The sequence below is a fragment of the Palaemon carinicauda genome, chromosome 22, assembly GCF_036898095.1.
Source record: "Palaemon carinicauda isolate YSFRI2023 chromosome 22, ASM3689809v2, whole genome shotgun sequence".
Lineage (NCBI taxonomy): Eukaryota > Metazoa > Arthropoda > Malacostraca > Decapoda > Palaemonidae > Palaemon > Palaemon carinicauda.
In genome coordinates, this window is record NC_090746.1 from 65,110,599 (window position 1) to 65,131,820 (window position 21,222).

Genomic DNA, 21,222 nt, shown 5'->3' on the forward strand with positions numbered 1-21,222 from the left:
AGGTTCTTTCATGGCACGACAGAACTCTTAAAGACCTTCTTGCGGCTCTGTGCAGGGCAGTTAGTTCTGAAGACCCCCAGGGGACTGGTCATCGTTTGAATAACCCTGTTTTTCTTTTTTTTTCTTTTTATCTTTTTTTTTTTGGAATTGTATTGACTCCTGCTGTATGAAGGGTTCCATTCAGCAAGTCTATGGCATCATCGATATTTTCAAACTGCTCTGCACTTCCTTCAAATTCGCTTAGCTCACGAAATCTATCCCAGTCCGCCTTGTCAAGATTCCATCGGGGCGATCTCTGTAAAGGTGGACCATTGATGGTGTTTATAAAGATTGGTGCATGATCACTAGTATGCCAATCATCTAATGTCCTCCAATCTAATTGATAAGGCAATTAGAGCTTGCGATTGATAGGTCAATGCACGATGAGGTACCTGTCTGGACATGAAAGTGTGTGGGCTCTCCTGTATTAAGGAGTCCCACATCTTCAATTTCCACAATTGATGATATAATATTGCCCCTTGTGTTTGCTAAAACATCGCCCCATAAGTGAAGTTTACCATTCAAATCTCCCAATAAGAGAAAAAGTTGAGGGTGGTGTTGAATCACCTCTACTAAATTATCATACAAAATGTTATCATTTAGAGGTAAGTACATACATACATATATCAAGGCACTTCCCCCAATTTTGGGGGGTAGCCGACATCAAACAAATGAAACAAAAAAGGGGACGTCTCCTCTCTATATTCCTCCCAGCCTGACAAGGGACTCAACCGAGTTCGGCTGGTACTGCTAGGGGGGCACAGCCCACCCTAACGCCCCCGTTATCCACCACAGATGAAGCTTTGTGATGCTGAATCCCCTACTGCTGCTACCTCCGCGGTCATCCAAGACGACCAAAGGAAGCAGCAGGGCCTACCGGAACTGCGTTACAATCGCTCGCCATTCATTCCTATTTCTAGCACGCTCTCTTGCCTCTCTCACATCTATCCTCCTATCACCCAGAGCTTCCTTCACTCCATCCATCCACCCAAACCTTGGCCTTCCTCTTGTACTTCTCGCATCAACTCTTGCATTCATCACCTTCTTTAGCAGACAGAAATTTCCATTCTCTCAGTATGGCCAAACCACCTCAACACATTCATATCCACTCTAACTGCTAACTCATTTCTTAAACCCATTCTCACCCTCACTACTTCGTTCCTAACCCTATCTACTCGAGATACAAAGCCATACTCCTTAGACACTTCATCTCAAACACATTCAATTTCTGTCTCTCCGTCACTTTCATTCCCCTCCGTCACTTTCATTCACCACAACTCCGATCCATACAGAGGTAAGTACAGAGAGCATATTATATATCTTCTTCTTATATCAATCTGTGGTGTACGAATAGACAAAGGTGTTTGAGGAACATCTCGATGAACGTACATGAGACTTCCGCCATGGCTCCCTGCTTGTTGATTATATGGTGTTCTATGGCTAACATACTCTCAAGGACAAGGAGTACAGTATTAGCATCAAGCTTGCTCTCCTGTAGACATACAATTATGGGGGAATGCTCAAGAATTAGATGCTTAAGTTCTTCATTTTTGGCCCTTGAACTCTGACAATTCCATTGCAAAATGGAGGAGAAAACTATGGATTATTTCTGGAAGAAATCTTGGATGAGGTCTTCCCATTGGTAGTTTTTAATCTAACATTATTTCCCGTAGGTTTCTTTACAGATTGTCTTGATATATTGGGTTTTACATTTGTCTTTTTCTTTGTGTCCTTTTGATCTGTATGTTGAGGCGGATGGTGGACCTCAACTTAAATTTCTGATTTATTCACGTTACCTTCCGGTTCATCAGAAACATCAACACACAAAATATTAAATTTATTTATATCATAACTTTAATGTTTCTAATGGAGGGTGGTGAGAGATATGGCTTCGGAGGGTGTTGTTATCAAATTTAGACTTACCATCACGATACTTTATAATGTATTTATTCGTTAACATTACTTATTGACAAAACCTATATCTGAGGGAGAAGTTTAGGTTAGTAAATAAGTTTTTGATACGCATTACTTGGTAAATATTTGAAAACAATAATGGTATATGGACAAAAATATTTCCGACCAATCAGCTATTAGGAAACTTTTCCGAGCTAAATGGGCATCCTTACGAGTCAGTGCAAATCTGCCTCACTAAAAAAAAAAGTTGACTATCAGTTTTTCTATCAGTGACTATCCTTATCTATACAGTATTATAAGTAAAATGTAAAGTATGTATGTAGACTATGCATACGTCCAGCATTATTATACTTACAAATAATCCGTATCTTTTCTTTGCTCGAGTCATGATGGCAGTAGAAATATCATCCAAATGAGCATACATTTCGTTCTTGTTGTCTACATGCTGCAGTGTTTTCTTTCCATTTGTCCATACTATGGCGCTTGTGACAGACCAATTCAAAGTGATTCTCTCATGAACTACGTTGTCAAACAGCTTACCTGAATCACATATGATATATTAACAAAATTTCAAGGAAATACATTCTAGCAAGAAACCACATTTTAAAAAGCAAGCAAATCCTAAGATGCAAGCACAATAAAGTAGGTCACAATATAACAAAATGTCAAGATTTTAACCCAAGCAAATTTCATACAAACCCCATAATTGAACTGACCACAAATCGTGGTTATAATCTTCATATACAAGCCAATTCAGAATTCTTTAAGACAAACTAAGTAGGAGACATAGGAGACGTGAGTGGCTGCCAGCAAATGAGCAACTATATATTAATCTAATATAGCAGAAATTAAATCTAGTACTGTACAGTAAGAAAGAGGCAGAAACTCGAATCAATGAATAAAAAATAACTAAATTATTCTCAAGGATTACTCAAAGTACTGAAACACCTAGAGAATAAAGTAAATTATTTGTAATATATCTGATAATAAGTGTATAAATTAAACAACTAATAATGCTGAGACCTAACTGCCAAGCTTTTCAAATGCCAACCATCTTGACAAAGGAAAATGTAATGTATTTGGTAAAAGTGGCAAAAGTTGCCAGACAACTCAATGTCCTTACATGAATGAAGGCTTTAACCTCCAAGTTTTACTTTATAACTTGATTTTTCTCTTGAAGTAACTGTGAAAACGAAATACAGGGTCTAATAATACTTCAATCAATAGGACACTATCCTATTGGAAGCTCAAGTTCTCTGCTAACATCGCAGCAAGAAATGTTACAAATATGAAGCGTTTCAATCTCCTGCCTTCCCTAGGTACAGAAGTTCCCAGGGGGTAAGCAGAAGGTCATGAGCATAAATGAACAATAAGGTCAAGATAGTCCAAATGCCAATGATATGTTCTCAAGTTTGGGAGAAAGAAGTGCCTTTATTCCATAGCAATAGGGTTGTTGTGGCCTATTGGTAACAAAACCTGTTGAATAATAAATACCATTGCTACTTTATGCGGTTTCATCTTTTGTTGATGCAAACCTCAGCATTGCATGTTTACTTTCTTGCTCTTATCTGAAACTGGTTCATTATATCCATATTGGTTTAAATTAATTTCCATTATAGTTTTGTCCAAAAATTGGCTTATTCGTTTCCATGATGGTATCCAGTTTTAAGATGATATCCGAGCGGTTGGCATTCATGGTAGTAGGTTAGCCAGGGCACAAGCCACCCATTGAGATACTACCACTAGAGTGTTAATGGATCCTTTGACTGGCCAGACAGTAATATATTGGATTCCTTTCTCTAGTAACAGCTCATTTTTTCTATGACTACATATACACCGAATAGTCAGGCCTATTCTTTACACATTCTCATCTTTCCTCATACACCTGACAACACTGAAATTACCAAACACTTCTTTGCTCAAGGGGCTAATTACTATACTGTAATTGTTCAGGGGCTACTTTTCTCTTGGTAAGGATAGAAAACACTTTAGCTATGGTAAACAGCACTTTTAGGAGAAGGACACTCCCAAATCAAACCATTGTTCTCTAGTCTTGGGTAGTGCCATAGCCTGTGTACCATTGGTCTTCCACTGTCTTGGGTTAGAGTTCTCTTGCTTGAGGGTACACTTAGGCATACTATTCTATCTTATTTTTTTTCCTCTTGTTTTTATGAAATGGTGTTGGGCAGGCTTAATAGAAAGGCCATGGATGCCAGGTGGTTTATCAAGAGGATGTCTTTTCCTCATCCGATTCTTTTTCTTTTTAAAACCATCCTTACTGCCCTCCCTTCAGTTAAAGTGGCTATCCTGGAGGGTATTTAGCCTTGCATGGTGTATCGGCTCCTCCATGTTGACCAGTTTTTCCAACTTTTTTCTATAGTCTATGGGTTTGATTTACCACTTTATTTATATTTCTGTACACATTGATTTTGTGAAAATTCTTGTTAATTAAGTTTTCAAGTATGATATATCTTTTTTATTACCATTAACTCTTAAGCTGTCTGGAGACATTAAGCGAAATCCGGGAACAGGACGTACTAGATTTCGTCAATGTCGTCTATTGTATTGCAATGTTTCTGTCTTCATGCAAATATTCAAGACCTTACAGTTGCGTCCAGACAGTATGATATTCTTTTCTGCTCAGTAACTTTGATTTTTAATATGAGGCACTCATCTGAGCTCCTTATAACTGGTTTTAAGAAGCCAATATTGTTGAAACGCGATGCCATCCCTAGGGCCAGGGGAATGGCGTAGTATATTAGGAGTGAATACCCTGCTTCACATAAGTCCTGCTATGAATGTGGATGTCATGAGATTCGGGTAATAAAAGTTTGTGGCAGGCATAACAGCTTCTATTTGTGTTCGATCTACCGGATTCCTGACATGGATGATTCTATTTTTTATTGTCTTCTTAACATTATGGCTAAGATACAAGAAGATCATAGAAAGGCCTCTTTTGTTTTTGTTGGTGATTTCAAGCCGATCGCCATGGGGAGGAGTTAGATTCTATTTCTCCTACCGATCCCCATGGCTTAAGAGCTTTAGACTTTAGACTCTACCTCTGAATCAGGCTGTGAGCAAATCGTAAGTGAAGCTGCTCACAGGTCTAGTTACTGCTTGGACCTCGTATACACCGACTCCCTGGCATTGTAAGAAGTAAGGTTGGTCCTCCAGTTGGGACATCTGGTCATGCCTTGATTTCATTAGTAGTTAAGACTAAACAGCCTGTCTCTGATGGATCATACTCATGTAAGATTTACATGAAATCTCAAGCACACTGGAATGGGATTTTGCATGATCTTTTGGGCTTAAATTGGTCACAATTGTATAGTAGTGTTGATCCTGTTCTCTTTGAATGAGAATCTAGTCAACATAATTGATAGGCGTATCCCTTCTCATGTGCTATAGTACCGAGTGAAAGACAAATCATGATTCAATAATGACTACAGATGTGCTTATTTGAAGCAGGAGGCCTATCATCTTTGGAAGGATAACAGCTCAGATTTGATCTGAAATAACTATACTCAGCTTAGAGCTTTTGCTCAGAGAGTTTATGCTTCAACTGAAAAGGAATAAAATTTAACCATAAAAGAAACCCTTTCTGGTACAACCCAGGAGCATAAGTGGTAGACTACCCTTAAATCTGCACTCTTTGGTGTAGATGCAACAGTTCCTCCTTTACTTAAACCAGATGGCTCTGTCACTCACTGTCCAAAGGAGAAGGTAATCCTTTTGGCTGATGTGTTTGACAGTAAGCAGAGTAATGAGAAACTCGAACTTCCTCATTCCTGTTTTTCTGAGGCTAACCTGGCTAAACTAACTAGTTTAGCTTTTGATCTCGTGAGATTAAAGCTCTCTTGATGGACCTTGATGTTTATGGAGGTGTAGACCCAAATGGTATTTTTCCTTTGCTTTTTATAAAGACTGCAGATTTCTTGGCTCCAAAGTTATCTGTTATTTTGCGCAAGTCAGCAAGAAGAGGAGCTTTTAGCACTTAGAGAATTGGTAATGTTACTCCACTATTTAAATGTGTTTGTGGTAGCTCAAGTCCACCTGATTACCGCCCAATTTCCATAACTCCCATATCATCTAAAGTTTTTGAACATCTTTTGGCAAAATGTCTTAATAGGTTTGCTGAAGGTAATCATCTGTTCTCTGGTTTTCAATTTAGTTTTTGTAAAGGCCTTGATGCATATGATGCCCTTCTTACAATCTCCAATGCTGTACAGATATCCCTTGACTATGGTCAGGAAGTTCGTATGATTGCCCTTTATTTTAGTTCTGCCTTTGACCATGTTAATCATGAGGCCCTTGTTTTCAAACTTGAAAAAGTTGGGTGGTGGGTTGTTTCTTAGCATCATCACTGAATTTTTAAGTAATAGATCGCAAAGAGTTGTTGTTGATGAGCACAACAGTGAGCATAAGAATGTGACATCGGGTGTTCCTCAGGGTAGTGTTCTTGGTCCATTGCTTTTCATACTATATATACATGACGTGGTTTGGCCTAGAAAACAAGCTTCTGGCATTTGCAGATGATGCTACCCTCTTTGCATCAATTCCATCTCCTGAATGTAGATCTGGGGTTGCTGAATCCCTTAATAGAGCTCTAACTAACATTAGTGCATGGTGCAAGTTATGGGGTATGGAGTTGAATCCTGACAAAACTCAAAGTATGATTGTAAGTAGGTCAAGGACAGTGGGATCTCAGCATTGATATTTCTTTAACTTTGTACGACTTAAAATTTTAGTTTTGATTCTCAACAGCAAATTTACTTTTGAGAAACACAAATGTGATTTCTTCGATTGCACAAAAGATTGGCTTATTGTGAAAATCTTAAGATTTTCGGTGATTAATCTATTCTAAAGAAGTGTTTTAATTCTTTCATTCTACCTTGTTTCAAGTATTGTTCTCCTGTCTGGTCTTCAGCTGTTGCTTCTCATCTTAATTTGTTGGACAGGAACTTACAATCTATAAATTTCTTATTCCTGATCTTGATATTAATCTCTGGCACCGTCGTTCAATTAGTTCATTCTGCATGTTGCATAAGACTTTTTATAATTCTGACCATACTTTACATTCAGATCTTCTCGGACAGTTCCATCCTGTTCGTAATACTAGGCATGCAGATAATTCTAATAGTCAGGCCTTCTCCATCATAAGGCTCAATATTATAGAGTATTCTAGAAGTTTTATTCCAGCTGAGACTAAGTTGTGGAATGATCTTGCCTAGTCGGGTAGTTGAGTCGGTAAAACTTCAAAAGTTCAAACTTTCAGCAAATGTCTTCATATTGAACAGGCTGACTTAAGTCTTTTTATAGTTTATATATGAAATATCTGTTTTGATGATGTTACCATTTTTAAAGCATTTTATCAATTATTAATTATTTCTCAAATAATTTCTTTATTTCCTTACTTCCTTTCCTCACTGGGCTATTTTTCCCTCTTGGAGCCCTTGGGCTTATAGCATCTTGCTTTTCCAACTAGGGTTGTAGCTTAGCTAATAATGATAATAATAACAATAATAATAATAATAATAATAATAATAATAATAATACTGTAATCGGAACCATGAAGGCTATAAGAACCGTTTTCAAGATTGTCAAACGTTCCTTATCCAAAGGGTAAGGACTTGGAAATCTCTCCATACTAAAGTTAATCTAGTAGGGGTTCTCTATGAATAGAACGGGCCTCATGCAGATGTATTCTTCCCTGTGATGACGTTAGTTTAAGATTCTTATGCAACGTGTCAAGCAAACTCATTGAAAGTGGTCTAAAAGTGATCCTCTTTACTCTGGCCGAAGATCTCTTCCGACTCATCTTGAGGGGTACTAGGCCTGTTGATCTTTTTTAATCACAGTAAGGTGTCAAACTGACTACCTTGTATCTCCTGATCTTTATTTCAGAGATGAGGGAGGAGGACGTTGGTCACTACTAAAGAACTGGCGGAGATTGTGTTAGTAAGCAGTTTGGTATGATAAATAATTCACGGCAGGGATATAATTCAAGGCCAAGCTTCGTTAGGAGATTAGGAGGATTTACCTCCCCTAGTCCTTTTCTGAACAGTAAATAATCATGGGTAGTTATTACTGCCTCTACTCGGTGACATCTTGATTCTTCTAAGGGAACATCTAGATTATACCTCTTCGTAAATCTCCTTGTCAAGCTTCCTCAATGAGGTAGATGTGATTATTGCCCTTAGGTCCTTATACTTAAGTGGTTTTTCCTAGAGACACTGGTAGCCTTTCTAGACTAGGAAGAAGTACCAAAGTCCTGTTTAACCAATGAATGGAAAAAACAAGAGGGCAACTTTCAACTTCTCAGTGGGTACATTCTCAGGGCATTATGTCACCCCCCACCAGCCCAGGGACATGGACAAGTTTCTTCTGGCCAGGATGGGTTCTGCATACATCTTCTGACTATACACCAATCATACCACGGATACTAAAAACGACCTTGTTTCTCAGGACAGTAATATATTTCCCGGAGAAAAAGTTCTGTCCTCAAGTCCTGGTTCGGAAGAGATTATTCCTGCCCGAAAAAGATAAAAGCTGTTGGCTCATGGCCAGACATCTTGTCATCACCGGTTGGGACTGGCTCCCAACCAAGATAGGGCAGAGAGAACCCCTGTTTCATAGTCTCCCTGTCACAATCTTGAGTTATGACAGGGTATGTGTTATAAACCATAGCTTCTTCTCAAAACATAGAATGTTAAAGATCTTCCTAGAGGTTGACTCAGCAAGGATTACGGTTGGTACCTCAACTCGGGTAACCAATACTCTGCGATATCAAAAGATAACAGCTATGCCAAAAATACTAAATTAAATAGGAAAAAGAGGCAGGGAGGGGGGGGGACAGTCCAAAGGAGCTCCCTCCCACTTCCTGCAAAGCTGGGGAACCTGGGGAGCTTGCACCAGGTTCTACCCCTGCCCAAGTCTAGTAGAGAATACTCGTGAGGAAGAGAATATTTAATACCAGCACTAAAAAAGTCATGAATGTCCACCTCGACTCCTACAGGCAATACCAAGTTGCCCAAGCATAAATGAGGTGCAGATTGCTGCCATCAAGGGAATGGAGACCATCTTGAAAAGAGCCCCCAGATACAAGGCTAGTGGCGCATAGAGGTGCAACCGTAGACCCCAGGTTGGGGTCCATTGCATCACTAATATAAAGTAAAACCAATTAAGGTATCAAGACAAAGCGGGAGACTTATTTAAACTAACCAAAGTAGGGAGTTAACAACAGGAAACAGGAGGAGTACATATTCTGAACATGTCATCTCCCATATCCAGAGAGTGGACCTTGACTGATTATAGCTTTTTTCCACAACACAAGATCTCTTCTTCCCTGTGGTAAGTCTAGGCGCACTCTTACACTAGCAAGAACTATCGAGTCTTCGGTTCCTGCCTCCAGGGGGGAGAGGATCTCCATCCCCTGGTTTGAGTGGTTTGGACTTCTGGGTGCCTGTGAAACTTATGCAGGCCTCTGTGTAGGCATTGTACAGCAGGCCTATCCATTGTCGTTTTTTTCTCTTTCTAAAGTTGTTTGTTCCTGTCTAGCAATCTCAGCCATCACTATCTACTTCTAACTGGGAGAGCAGATATGGGGAATTCAGCAAATCTGAATTTCTCAGATTTAGCATATCTCCAGGGGGTAGCTGTTCTGCGCATCTAGTCAAGATTGTATCACGTCTTTTCAAGACACAGTTCCCCAATAGGGAGACTGTCTGAAGTAACAGGAATTCTAGGGCTTTAAACCCTGCTCGTGACAAATCTTCAAATCTTCGTAAGGTATCTCGATCTATAAGATCTTCCATTGTTACATAGTGGAATGCTGCTCTAGACCAATGGTCGAGCCATGAACAAGTATGAATCACAAACGTGGCTGCTACTTCCATATCCATCATTTCTGGGACTGAAAAGACAGAGGAGAATGAGACTGAAAAGACAGAGGAGAAAGTTGTCATATCCTCCCTTTGGGACGACGGTACTAAGTTAGCCAAGTTCTCTGATAATTGCAATGGGTTCTGAAAAGCCTGCAAGGGGGCAAATAAATCTCTTTGATCAGACAAAGCCAGTGGTGGTAACCCTGGGAACCTATTGATTTTAAGAGAATTCTCAGGGGCTGAAGAGTTTTGAGAGTTCTGGGCCATAGTTGAGTTTAGGATTCTGTGCTTGTGACTGAATCCTGTCCTCCGGTTTGTCTTCAGTGACAGGTTTCCCTGAGGATGTCAATCAGGGTTATAAACAGAACCATTTTTCATCTTTAACACATACATCTTCTACACCTTTTAGTCAGGTTGACTCTCATCAGACTGTTCAGTTGCAGGTGCGGGGTAAAAGTCTTCTTTCCTACATTTAGCTTCCATGATACGTGAAGGAGATATCCGTGAATAATCAATCATTCTATGCTCATCAATTATGTTTGTGGGGCCATAATTTTGGCCACCATCAAAACTTTCCAGGGAGGCTACCTCAACCTTACTGTGTTGGAGAAAGATACTCACACCTAAACTCTAGAATATGATCTGTCTTTACAAGGAATATCCTAGGATGAATAGTGGCCTTGCTTTACATGTGAAGAAAATTCGTCACTTGCAGCATGGTTGACACGCATGATGACATTATCACGCGCTGAGAATGTCAAGTGCACAGCATAATATAGCTGAAAGATTCTCCTGCTTGAATCCTGACAAGTATAGGTTATCAGTGAATCTTCTACTAGACTTCCCTACTCAAAAGTTAGGGAAGGAGAGTGTGGGCTGAAAGGAATGCATAGTTCTGGAAACCCTTATGACGTAACCGCAGCTGATGCAGTCTGGCCTCCCCTACTATATGCAGTCTGGCCTCCCCTATTATAAGCTTTTAAGGATTTCTTAAGACTGTAGAGGTGACAGCTTAGGGGCCTCATCATCATATGGCAACCTTGATTCCTGAGAACGTGTTGGGAAATGTAGTTTCCTCTTCCAACACTATTGCCTTTTGACTTAGGGGAAACGCTTTCTCAACTCTTGGTTCCCTATACCAGGATCATCTCATAGATCATGTCTGTTCATTCATCATCCTGTATGAGCCGAGATCTTGGCTCCTCAAGGTCTCGCCGAGAGTATTCGACACTCTCTTGATTGTGTGTGTCATTTGAAGATAAGGCTTCTGATAACACTCGACATGTTATATTGAAGGGAGGTTCTCACTGCTTAAGAGATTCTTCTCTAACTCCCATCGGGAGAGACTCAACAATGTAGAAGCACAGCTCTACCATTGGGAGGGAGAACAATCCCTACAATAGTTACATGGAGATTCTCTTGTAGATCTGTCTAGACAAGATGGACAAACAAGAGGGTGTATGTCCATGTCCGCCTGGCTCATAAGGACGTCACAAACATTGCTATACTGTCTTGGGCAAAGACCTAACTAATGAGATTTACTGGACATAAGCACTCACTCGTAACTCACAGTTAATGAGCAGACTCTCAAATGACTGTGAATTAAGGAAAAAACACAAGTCAAGAATGTTACATGCTAAAAGGGTAGGCAACATGAATGTGAAAGGCTCAATCATAGAGAGGAAGTGAGAGAACAACCTCTTCACTTCGCGACTGGTAGTGTTGTGGGGAGATGATGCTGTGAGCAACCTCCCACTTGCTATTTGCACATGCATTGTGTTTACCAACACAAAGCATGACGCAGTCGACCAAATTTTGATTAGCTGCTCATAGAAAGCATGACCAGTAGTAACCCCATATAAATGACACTGAAGTTTGTATCCATGTAAGAATAAATAAAAATTTTAAAATGTTAAATCAACAGACACATAGAACTACCCCATGCTAAACTAAAATGACTATAAGAGTAGGGAGGGTCAAGATTCTACAATAACATTGGATATACCACCCTTATTGAAAGAATTTTCATGTTCCACAAATTCTTAATGAAAAGCAATTCTTGATAATCTAATATGATTCTTCAGTAAAATCCAAAACTAAACCTTTTAGTACAGTGCTCATACTTCTAAGGGTTTTCCAAGTCATTCACCCTCAACTTTTTATATTTTAAAAGCAATACATACGGATGCTGGTTTCCACATCTAATAGCAAGGACAAACTTCTTTACCGCTACATTCACACACACACACACCTTTGTTCATTTACTTATTACGCCTCCATACAGTTCAACTTGCATATAAACTTCTCATGAGCTTGACCAAATATTCAATAAAATCATGAAAATCCAGAAAATTTACCTGTATAAGATGCAGTGAGGAGTCTGTTTTCATGATTAGGATGCCAGGAAAAAGCAGATACAAAATTATTTAGATCTGGGGTAATAGATCTTGACACGACTGCTGGTTCTTGGTCTTCCGCTCCAATAATATAATTCAATACGTCATGAATTCGGACTGTAGAGCTATCTTTTCCTAAGGAACCTAATAAATTCGCTCTGTAAAAATAGATAAATATATCCTAATCAGGGAACTTGAATTCAAGGTCCTTGTAATGCTGACCTTATTTTACCCAGCAATTTGATTAAAGTTCAAATAAGGATCATGAACCCTTGCAATTAAAAAGAGGTAAGGATTTCATACGATTTTTTTTCCTAATGAAACATTATATGATGCCTTGAGCATTATCAACTAATTTAGAATTACAGTATTAGAATTTCTGAAAAATATCAGATCTAAAGTACAGTACTGTACATGATAATGAACCAAGGGTTTATGTAAAGGGACCACATAAAATTTTCATCATCTTCCTTACATCTAAAATAAGATTATTATCTGTTAACTATAGAAATGGGAATAAATCCAATGACAACTTACCTTGACGGACACCAAGCTAATTTTACAACAGGTTTATTTGCATCTAAATAGAGAACAGGTCGTTCTATGTTTCGGAAATCCCATATATGAACCTGTTGAAGAAATACAGGTGTTACTATACCAAACAAAGAGCTAATATAACTCCTAATTTTAAAGTATTAGTGTATAGTCACAGTTTAAGTTAATATTTTTATATGGCATTACACCATACAGAACAATAGCTTTTTTTAACTAAATTCTTGAACTCTAATACAGTATTATGCTTTTCAAATAATACTTTCAATCATATTATACACCCGTAATATCAGTTCGAAATAGGGGAAGGTTTTTGCCTTCAATATAATCAATAGTTTGTGCATATGCAGTCTGTTAACTCCCATATGGTTAACTGATATGCTTTTTCCAAGATGGCAGAAACCTAGGATTATTTGTCATCTTTGAATGGACAAGACCATGTGTCTGAGGAGTAATTGGAACTGCAATTAATTCACTACACTATCTATACCTACATAAATTGCATATACTTTACTGTATACACACATTCATTAGATGATAGAAGAAAGGGAGATATGTATAGATATAGATAATGTAATGCAAAATAGTAATAAAACAAGAGGACGAATACCTCATCCAAGTACAGTAGAATTGTGATATGAAAGAACTCACCTGCTGATCAACAAACGAAGCAAACCTATGCTCATTGTGAGGATCTGTACAAATGCCATAGACAGCCTTAGAACTGACAGTTGTAAGCAACTTTGAGTCTGGAAAAAAATGCAAAAGGTAAAAATTAACAAGCAGTTTTTAAATTTACTTTAGATATTCAAGAAATCTAAAAAAGAGACTATTGTACCCACAAATTTGATTTTGGATCAATCTCATGGTCTAAAGTAAAGATATATTTTAAAATGGTCTTTTCCATAACATACAAACAGTCTGCCATTAACATTTGAAGGGGTTAGGTAACCGATTCCAGTAAATGTTAAAAACCTGTAAATAATTGCTACCCATTATAGCTCATATCACTAAAGGTGAATTCTTTACATAACTCCTGTCCTATTTATGAAGATTACTTTCATAAAATGCAAATGAGAGCTGCAATCAATCCTACTCCTGCAGGAATGCAAAGAGCCACAATGATGTCATGCAAACATTAATGAGCAATTGTTTGTACGATTGTTAATACCAACACACAAACTAAAAGGTATTGAAATTATATTACACCACACAAAATAAGAATTTATAAATAATGCTTTGCCACAGTAAAAGAGATCTAGCTTCAAAAGTAGCCACTGGAAGACAGAAAAATGCAGCCTCAATCAATGATAACAGATAGGCAACTGGTTGCTGACCATCAAGATAAGAGGGGAATACAGTACCCTGTTTGCCTTATCAGCAACCACTGAGTTTTATTTTCAAAAAGCTTCCATTACCATTCCAGCTTTTTCCAAGAGTATCCACATAAATAAAAAGGATTTGCATCCTTAAAGAAATAAGAGATAAGATTGTATTATAGAATTTATGCTAAACTCTGAAAGTTAGGTTTATTTTCCTAATTGTGAACAAATCATTTGCCAAAAAGTTGGTAGGCTAGCTAATACACCCTAAAATGGCTGAACCCTTGAGCCATTAGTGTTATGAGAAAAGTTTTAGTCTAATACACTGCATATCAACATTAGATAGCGTAAAAAGGATTGATTCTTATTTACTAAATTACATTTCCTACTTTATGAAAATCCTTTTTTCAAAAATACATTTCAACTTGGCAATCAATGCTGTATATAAAAATTCTATAAAAAAAAAAATAGACATTAAAATGAAAAGTAAAGAAAAGCAATATCCATTTCACATCAATTTTTTGAGGGAGCACACACAACAGGTCTGTCCTTGACAACTTTGATTTTTTTCATTCCTTTAAAATATCATACATCGTATAAAACTTACCTCGTATGTCAAATAATTTTATATGTTTATTGTTCATTCCAGCAATCAATGTCCTGCTTGTATGCATAGAGAATGCTAAGCTTTGGCAGGTTTCATTTAAACCAAATTCAACCATAGGTTTAACATCACTGAAAAAAAAAAGAAAACAGATTTCTAAGGTTCAAATAGAAGTAATTCCTCAATAAAAATCTGCAGACAAAGATCTGTCTGAAATGAATTGCTCTCTAGCAAATATAACTATATATACAGTAATTACATCTGCCAACAAATTCGAAAGTTTGTGCTTCCTACTCATGTTTTTTCTCTTAGGGGAGAAGGGTCCTTCAAAGAAAACATTGACAAAAACTGGCATATAAATTCATTAAGTGACCTTTGAGATGATTTAGTTAACTTTATTAATATTTATGGCAGTTTAAATGCTTCATAGTTTTGTTCATACTTGCCTTCTTTTCTTTTCAGATGGTACTACACTGCATGAAGTTTTGGATCCCTTCAAAACAGGTAAAGAGTGACTTCATATCTTTTATATTATGTTGTATGTCACATGATAATCAGCTGACCCTCAGGATACAAGGTAATTTGAGTTTAGATGATAGTCAAAACACTTTTAAATACATTACTGTACTGTACATAAGCACCAAACTCCCAAGCCAATGATAATGCAATAGCAAAGTCATGATGTAGGATATAAAAACGTACTTCATGGAAACATGATTTCTATGCATTTCTGGCAAAAAAATAGTGTCCCTTTCTTTGATATCTATCATATTAATTACTTGATCGGAATGGTACTTAGACACAGCACTCTATAGACCTCCCCCTAATTTTAGATACTCTAATGCATTTTCAAATCCCATTAATTATGGTGTTTACCCTTGTAACAATAAAGCTAAAGCAAAGTGAATTGGTTCAGTAGGTGAATAGTCTTTTGCCAATCTATCTAACTTGATGAACCTGCCCCGAGGGCTTCTTTTAATTGCGTGAAAATAATGAAACGCACGTTTTTCAAAGGTAGAGTAAATGTAATCAGGTGTTATATAAGTTGACTGGAGAGACTAAGGGATTGGAGGAGGGTCAAGACAGATGGAGAGAAGGAGAGGGGAGGGCCAGGGGAGTGTAGGTATTCAAATTTCTTCACCTACTAAACCAATTCACTTAGCATAAGCTTTATTATTAAAAGAGTGAACACCTTAATTAGCTGGATCTGAAAATGCATTATAGTATCAAAGATTAGTGGGAGGTCTATTTAGTGCTGTGTCAAAGTACCATTCCGATCAAGTAATTAGTATGGGAGATGATTAAGAAAAAACACTTATTTTTGCCAGAAATGCATAGTGGGACTAAGAAAAATAGAAAATAAAAACAGAATAATAAAATTAAACTAACAAAAATAATTACCAAATTCCTTCATGGGAGCTGTGTTGTATCCACAAAACATAAGTCAACATCACTAACCCAAGACCTTACTATACAGGATTTTTGGATGGATGATATTTCCTGTTTAAAATGTCATTATACCTTTCAACAACACTATATATCCCATTATTATTTTGGTAATTTACTAAATTTACCAATTCAATTATTAAAATTTTCAGCAATATAGAAAAATTAACCTATGCTTAAAGAGAAAAAAAATAAACCAAATCATTTTTACCTCGATGAGTTTTTCTGCTCGCTTCCATAAGAAGATGGCTGACTACCACGAGTAACATCCCAAATAATAACGGAAGGTTCTGATCGTCCCCTGTCTAAACCAGCTGCAAGAAGCTGTGGCTCCTGAGTGTTCCACGATAACGAATTGACTGGACGAGTGTGCTTTGGGACTGTAGGCAAAATTAATCTCAAGTAGAAACATGAAATTTGGGTAGCATAGTCATCATTAAAATCATAAATAAACATTATGATGTCAGCTCTTTCATTCATAAAACTTCAAGTGAGTTTTCTTCACCATTACAAAATTAGGGTTTAATCTCAAGTAATTATTCTGTGTTGGCTCCAACCAACAAGGTGATAGGAATCTTCAGGGCAAATTTGGCTAAAACTTATTCCAGCTGCTGTGAAGAATTCTCTTTTATCATCTTTAACCTTCTATTTCATATTAAACCAGCCACTGAGGGGGGCAAGCCAGCCTCAACTTGGTGCCGGTCTCAAGCCCGGGTAAATTGGGAGGGTTGGCGGCAGGAAAGGCATCCAGTCATTAAAAATTAGCCAAAACAACTATGGTCAGTGAGTATAAGAATGAGAATAATGCTAGGGCGTTCCCCCTTAAGCGACGCGTTGGGACCTCGCCTGATCCCTCCGGAAAATTGGCAAGGGCTACCCAGTCATGGGCAGGCTGGGTTAAAGAGGCAAGCTCAGAGGAAAATATCTGAGGAAAGGATGAGAGTAGCAACTCTAAATGTAGGGACAATGACTGGAAAAGGCCGAGAGCTGGTTGACCTCATGGAGAGAAGGGAGATTGGAGTACTGTGTGTGCAGGAGACCAGGTGGAAGGGAAATAAGGCAAGAGAACTAGGCGAAGGTTGTAAATTATATTACAGTGGAGCAAATATGGAAGCAAGAAATGGAGTAGGAATAATATTATCAAAAGAGTTGAAGGAAAATTTGATTGGGGTGAATAGGAAAAATGACAGAATTATGAGTTTAAAGCTAGGACTGGGAGCAACAATAGTCAAAGTGGTGTGTGCCTATGCCCTGCAAACTGGATGTACAGAGGAGGAGGAGAAGGATACATTCTGGGAGGAGATGGACCAGGAGCTTGGAATAATTCCTGCAAGGGAAATGTTATTTTCATTAGTAAAATAAATTTTTGAATATACTTACCCGATGATCATGTAGCTGTCAACTCCGTTGCCCGACAGAAATCTACGGTCGGGATACGCCAGCGATCGCTATCCAGGTGGGGGTGTACTCAACAGCGCCATCTGTGGTCAGGTACTCAAGTACTTCTTGTCAACAAGAACTCAATTTTCTCCTCGGTCCACTGGTTCTCTATGGGGAGGAAGGGCGGGTTCTTTAATTCATGATCATCGGGTAAGTATATTCAAAAATTTATTTTACTAATGAAAATAACATTTTTCAATATTAATCTTACCCGATGATCATGTAGCTGATTCACACCCAGGGTGGTGGGTGGAGACCAGCATACAAGTTAACAAAGAAGCTAAGTATCCCGTATTTCATTTTATTAGTTATTCAAAAATAACATAAAATAAATAAGTACCTGGTAAGGAAGTCGACTTGAACCATTACTCTGCCTTTATTAAGTACGTCTTCCTTACTGAGCGTAGCGGTCCTCTTAGGATGCTGAACGACTCTTAGGTGCTGAAGTATAAAGGGCTGCAACCCATACTAAAGGACCTCATCACAACCTCTAACCTCGGCGCTTCTCAAGAAAGAATTGACCACCCGCCAAATCAACAAGGATGCGGAAGGCTTCTTAGCCGACCGTACAACCCATAAAAAGTATTCAAGAGAAAGGTTAAAAAGGTTATGGGATTATGGGAATGTAGTGGCTGAGCCCTCACCTACTACTGCACTCGCTGCTACGAATGGTCCCAGGGTGTAGCAGTTCTCGTAAAGAGACTGGACATCTTTGAGATAGAATGATGCGAACACTGACTTGCTTCTCCAATAGGTTGCATCCATAACACTCTGCAGAGAACGGTTCTGTTTGAAGGCCACTGAAGTAGCCACAGCTCTCACTTCATGTGTCCTTACCTTCAGCAAAGCAAGGTCTTCTTCCTTCAGATGAGAATGTGCTTCCCTAATCAGAAGCCTGATGTAGTAAGAAACTGCGTTCTTAGACATTGGAAGAGAAGGCTTCTTGATAGCACACCATAAGGCTTCTGATTGTCCTCGTAAAGGTTTTGACCTTTTTAGATAGTACCTAAGAGCTCTAACTGGGCAAAGTACTCTCTCCAGTTCGTTCCCCACCAAGTTGGACAGGCTTGGGATCTCGAACGACTTAGGCCAAGGACGTGAAGGAAGCTCGTTTTTAGCCAAAAACCGAGCTGCAAGGAACATATAGCCGTTTCAGATGTGAAAACTGAAAACTATGTTCCTGCTGAAGGCGTGGATCTCACTTACTCTTTTAGCTGTTGCCAAGCACACGAGGAAAAGAGTTTTTAATGTGAGGTCCTTAAAAGAGGCTGATTGGAGAGGTTCAAATCTTGATGACATAAGGAACCTTAGGACCACGTCTAGATTCCAGCCTGGAGTGGACAACCGACGTTCCTTTGAGGTCTCAAAAGACCTAAGGAGGTCCTGTAGATCTTTGTTGGTGGAAAGATCCAAGCCTCTGTGGCGGAAAACCGCTGCCAACATACTTCTGTAACCCTTGATCGTAGGAGCTGAAAGGGATCTTACGTTCCTTAGATGTAACAGGAAGTCAGCAATCTGGGTTACAGTGGTACTGGTTGAGGAAACTGCATTGGCCTTGCACAGCTTCGGAAGACTTCCCATTTAGACTGATAGACTCTGAGAGTGGATGTCCTCCTTGCTCTGGCAATCGCTCTGGCTGCCTCCTTCGAAAAGCCTCTAGCTCTTGAGAGTCTTTCGATAGTCTGAAGGCAGTCAGACGAAGAGCGTGGAGGTTTGGGTGTACCTTCTTTACGTGAGGTTGACGTAGAAGGTCCACTCTTAGAGGAAGAGTCCTGGGAACGTCGACCAGCCATTGCAGTACCTCTGTGAACCATTCTCTCGCGGGCCAGAGGGGAGCAACCAACGTCAGCCGTGTCCCTTTGTGAGAGGCGAACTTCTGAAGTACCCTGTTGACAATCTTGAACGGCGGGAATGCATACAGGTCGAGATGGGACCAATCCAGCAGAAAAGCATCCACGTGAACTGCTGCTGGGTCTGGAATCGGAGAACAATACAACGGGAGCCTCTTGGTCATCGAGGTAGCGAACAGATCTATGGTTGGCTGACCCCACAGGGCCCAAAGTCTGCTGCAAACATTCTTGTGAAGGGTCCACTCTGTGGGGATGACCTGACCCTTCCGGCTGAGGCGATCTGCCATGACATTCATATCGCCCTGAATGAACCTCGTTACCAGCGTGAGCTTTCGATCTTTTGACCAGATGAGGAGGTCCCTTGCGATCTCGAACAACTTCCTCGAATGAGTCCCTCCCTGCTTGGAGATGTAAGCCAAGGCTGTGGTGTTGTCGGAGTTCACCTCCACCACCTTGTTTAGCTGGAGGGACTTGAAGTTTATCAAGGCCAGATGAACCGCCAACAACTCCTTGCAATTGATGTGAAGTGTCCTTTGCTCCTGATTCCATGTTCCCGAGCATTCCTGTCCGTCCAATGTCGCACCCCAGCCCGTGTCTGATGCGTCCGAGAAGAGACGGCGGTCGGGGGTCTGAACAGCCAAAGGTAGACCTTCCTTGAGAAGAAAGCTGTTCTTCCACCACGTTAGAGTAGACCTCATCTCTTCGGAAACAGGAACTGAGACCGTCTCTAGCGTCATGTCCTTTATCCAGTGAGCAGCTAGATGATACTGAAGGGGGCGGAGGTGGAGTCTCCCTAACTCGATGAACAGGGCCAGCGATGAAAGTGTCCCTGTTAGACTCATCCACTGCCTGACTGAGCATCGGTTCCTTCTCAGCATGCTCTGGATGCATTCTAGGGCTTGGTTGATCCTTGGGGCCGACGGAAAAGCCCGAAAAGCTCGACTCTGAATCTCCATACCCAGGTAGACAATGGTCTGGGATGGGACGAGCTGGGACTTCTCTAAATTGACCAGGAGGCCCAGTTCCTTGGTCAGATCCATAGTCCATCTGAGATTCTCCAGACAGCGACGACTTGTGGGAGCTCTTAAAAGCCAGTCGTCTGACGGAGCCGGACACAAGATCATGGTACTGCTGCACAGTCTGTGAACTGTCAACCATGGGGAAGCGAGGAAGTACAGCGACAACCCGAAACTGTCTAGACTGTCTGGGTAGTACAGACAACTCCTTATCGGGTTGCTGAGGTTGCCGCATTGCGTCACAACAAGTCACCTCTGCTGGTTGTTGAACGTCTTCCCAGTGACACACTGACTCCGTAAAAAAATCCTCTATCAAGGACTAAGCTTGGACTGCATGTCTTGCAACAAAGCTCAAGGTCTATGGGAGCAGGTGTGGCAACAGACGGGGTTAGCGACTGAAGCGGAACCATTACCCTCCCTGGAAGCATGTTATGCTTAAATAAAAGTCCATAGGAGGCTAAGCAGCTTAAGGCTCCTCTCCAAATGACAGAGTCCTCAAGGGAATATCAGAAGGAGGGAGAACAGCACTTTCTCATCTACAGGAACCATATCCGAGAAAAGCTAGGTTCTCTCAGTGAGGGTTTCACTGGTGCAAAAGCAGCAGACCAGAAGGCAACGTTATGAAACTGCTTGACAGTCTGTGAACTGTCAAAAACTGAACTGTCAACCACAACAGGAGCGTGAGGACATACAGCACTGGTGTATAAGTAGCAGACCAGAAGGCAACGTCATGTAACTGTATGACAGTTTGTGAGTTGGC

At 39.7% G+C, this 21,222-nt stretch overlaps 1 protein-coding gene across 1 annotated transcript in view; it reads right to left on the reverse strand.

Annotated features, from left to right (window-relative positions):
• Positions 1-21,222, reverse strand: part of mio (GATOR complex protein mio) — a 127,193-nt gene that overhangs the window by 70,320 nt on the left and 35,651 nt on the right. The window contains exons 4-9 of the mRNA XM_068346299.1: positions 16,368-16,536; positions 14,714-14,841; positions 13,436-13,533; positions 12,770-12,861; positions 12,194-12,390; positions 2,309-2,493 (exon numbers count right to left, since the gene is read on the reverse strand). Of these exons, the coding sequence (XP_068202400.1) occupies positions 2,309-2,493; positions 12,194-12,390; positions 12,770-12,861; positions 13,436-13,533; positions 14,714-14,841; positions 16,368-16,536 (869 nt within the window). The remainder of the gene's footprint in view (positions 1-2,308; positions 2,494-12,193; positions 12,391-12,769; positions 12,862-13,435; positions 13,534-14,713; positions 14,842-16,367; positions 16,537-21,222) is intronic.